Source organism: Amphimedon queenslandica, unplaced genomic scaffold, assembly GCF_000090795.2.
Source record: "Amphimedon queenslandica unplaced genomic scaffold, v1.1 AMPQUscaffold_13394, whole genome shotgun sequence".
Lineage (NCBI taxonomy): Eukaryota > Metazoa > Porifera > Demospongiae > Haplosclerida > Niphatidae > Amphimedon > Amphimedon queenslandica.
Genome location: NW_003546370.1, coordinates 180,906 through 182,816, shown reverse-complemented (window position 1 = coordinate 182,816; position 1,911 = coordinate 180,906). Strand labels below are relative to the sequence as shown.

The 1,911-nt window shown below is 33.6% G+C and overlaps 1 protein-coding gene across 1 annotated transcript in view; it reads right to left on the bottom strand.

Moving 5' to 3' along the window:
- Positions 1 to 1,010: 1,010 nt before the first annotated feature.
- LOC100632119 (putative tRNA (cytidine(32)/guanosine(34)-2'-O)-methyltransferase) overlaps positions 1,011 to 1,911 on the bottom strand; it is a 6,277-nt gene continuing 5,376 nt past the window's right edge. Inside the window, exons 6-9 of the mRNA XM_019996896.1 lie at positions 1,783 to 1,792; positions 1,606 to 1,731; positions 1,413 to 1,516; positions 1,011 to 1,353 (exon numbers count right to left, since the gene is read on the bottom strand). Coding sequence (XP_019852455.1) covers positions 1,198 to 1,353; positions 1,413 to 1,516; positions 1,606 to 1,731; positions 1,783 to 1,792 — 396 coding nt within the window. The 3' untranslated portion in view covers positions 1,011 to 1,197. The remainder of the gene's footprint in view (positions 1,354 to 1,412; positions 1,517 to 1,605; positions 1,732 to 1,782; positions 1,793 to 1,911) is intronic.

The window sequence follows — 1,911 nt, the reverse complement described above, 5'->3', positions numbered from 1 at the left end:
TTTGTATTATTACTTGATTTGAATAATATACTCAATAGATCAACATGTCCACCAACCATCACTTGATCCTCAACTAGCAGTAAAAGCTTTTAGGAAACAGTTTGGTGCACTATCAAAATTGTTATCAGTTTCTTGTAATAGACTGGCAGTTGCTCCTGAATTATTTAGTGAAGGTCTCATCACATTTGATTGTTATAGGAATGCTACTGAAGGAAGTAGCAAGACAGAGGAAGAGAAGAGTACAGCTCTAATGATATCACTAATGTCTACAATCAGTACACAACCTGAATTACTAACTGAACTGATTAATGTATTAAACAGAATAGAACCATTTAAACTATTAGCAACTAAACTAGTTGAAGCTTCTTATCACTAACTTGCCTTTCAATTTTATTATTATTGTAGTCATCAAGAGTGTGTATACTCTTGATTTTTTAAATAAATTTTGTGCAATCAGATAGCTACTTGAATGGGTGGGGCTCATTATCAGTAATGTCCCGACTGGATCAGCTGCATCAGCAAGCATGTTTCAACCTGTGACTAGGGACATGCACATTATTCTTTTTTTCAACCCTATAATTCTATTCTTCAATTCTCTTCCTCAATCCCATTATTCTCTCCTTTTTGGCCCATTATTCCTATTATTATGCTCTGATAATACCAAAAATTCATTTTGATTATTAATATCATCATTCATGGTTATATTGTAACACTACTGATGACTCAATGTAATCCTCAAGTGAATTACTTTGAGTGTCCTGAAATCTGTTCAGTATTATTTCCAGTGGAGTTACTCATTGCTGTTGCTGTAAAGTGCTGTTAAATTATACTGTACTGCTTGCAGACACATGCTCATGCAGTATTGAAAGGGTTAAATTGATCACATGATCTAGGCAGGCAAATTTTAACCCATTATTCTTTCTCTAAATTTCACACCCATTATTCCAAAAGAAATTCCCGAATAATGTGCGTGTCCCTACCTGTGACACATCAGCTATTATTTTAATTCACATTACTTTTGATTTAATCACTAAAGGAGGCCATGACTAAAGAGCACACATGGACATAATAATAAAAGTCAGTTAATAAAAAGAGATAGAGAGAGAGTGCACGAGAACCAAAAGGATAAATAAAATTTTAAATAAGGTAAAAACACTAGAGAAAAATACATGTACATGAAATGGCTTATTCTTTTATTTACAACTCATGGCTTTTATCTGTAATTGTACAGGAATCATCACGGTCTTCTAAACCCAGTCTATTCATAGCACTAGTAATGTCACCATGTTTCATAGTACATGCCATCTTGTATGGAGGATTAATTGGAGCTTGCACTGGAGGGAGACAACAATCCTTTGGAAAAAACATGAGAAGTAAATGGAGATGCTTTATAAAAGTATAAAGAGACTAACTTCTTCAAGAGGGTATGTCATATCTGAGTCAAACTGACTAAGATCTCCACATGCTATGAATGGCACAACAGATTTATTGACTTCTGGTAAACTTGACAGGTTGACTAAAAATAATAAGAATGAAATTTAATAAATACAAATACATATAATGCCACAATAATTACTTGCAGTGCAATTTATTAGCTGCTCTTACATGCGTTAGTCTGCAAAAGTGGATTGTCCATTGACGGTATGTAACCAGTTGGAGGATTATAATTAACACATACGACAAATGATTCAATACTTGAATTACGACTGCTACGGGGTTTAACACAATACACTGAAGAGAAAAAGAGTGAGAGTTGGTGAAACAAAAGGTTTACATCTTTACCACGAAATATCTAAAAACAATAATCCATAGATCTAGTGGAGGAAGACAGTTTTAGCTAAACTTTTGGTAACGAGCATGTGCAAATAACAATGCATGATTATCAAAACTCCACCAAACAAATTACAAGTT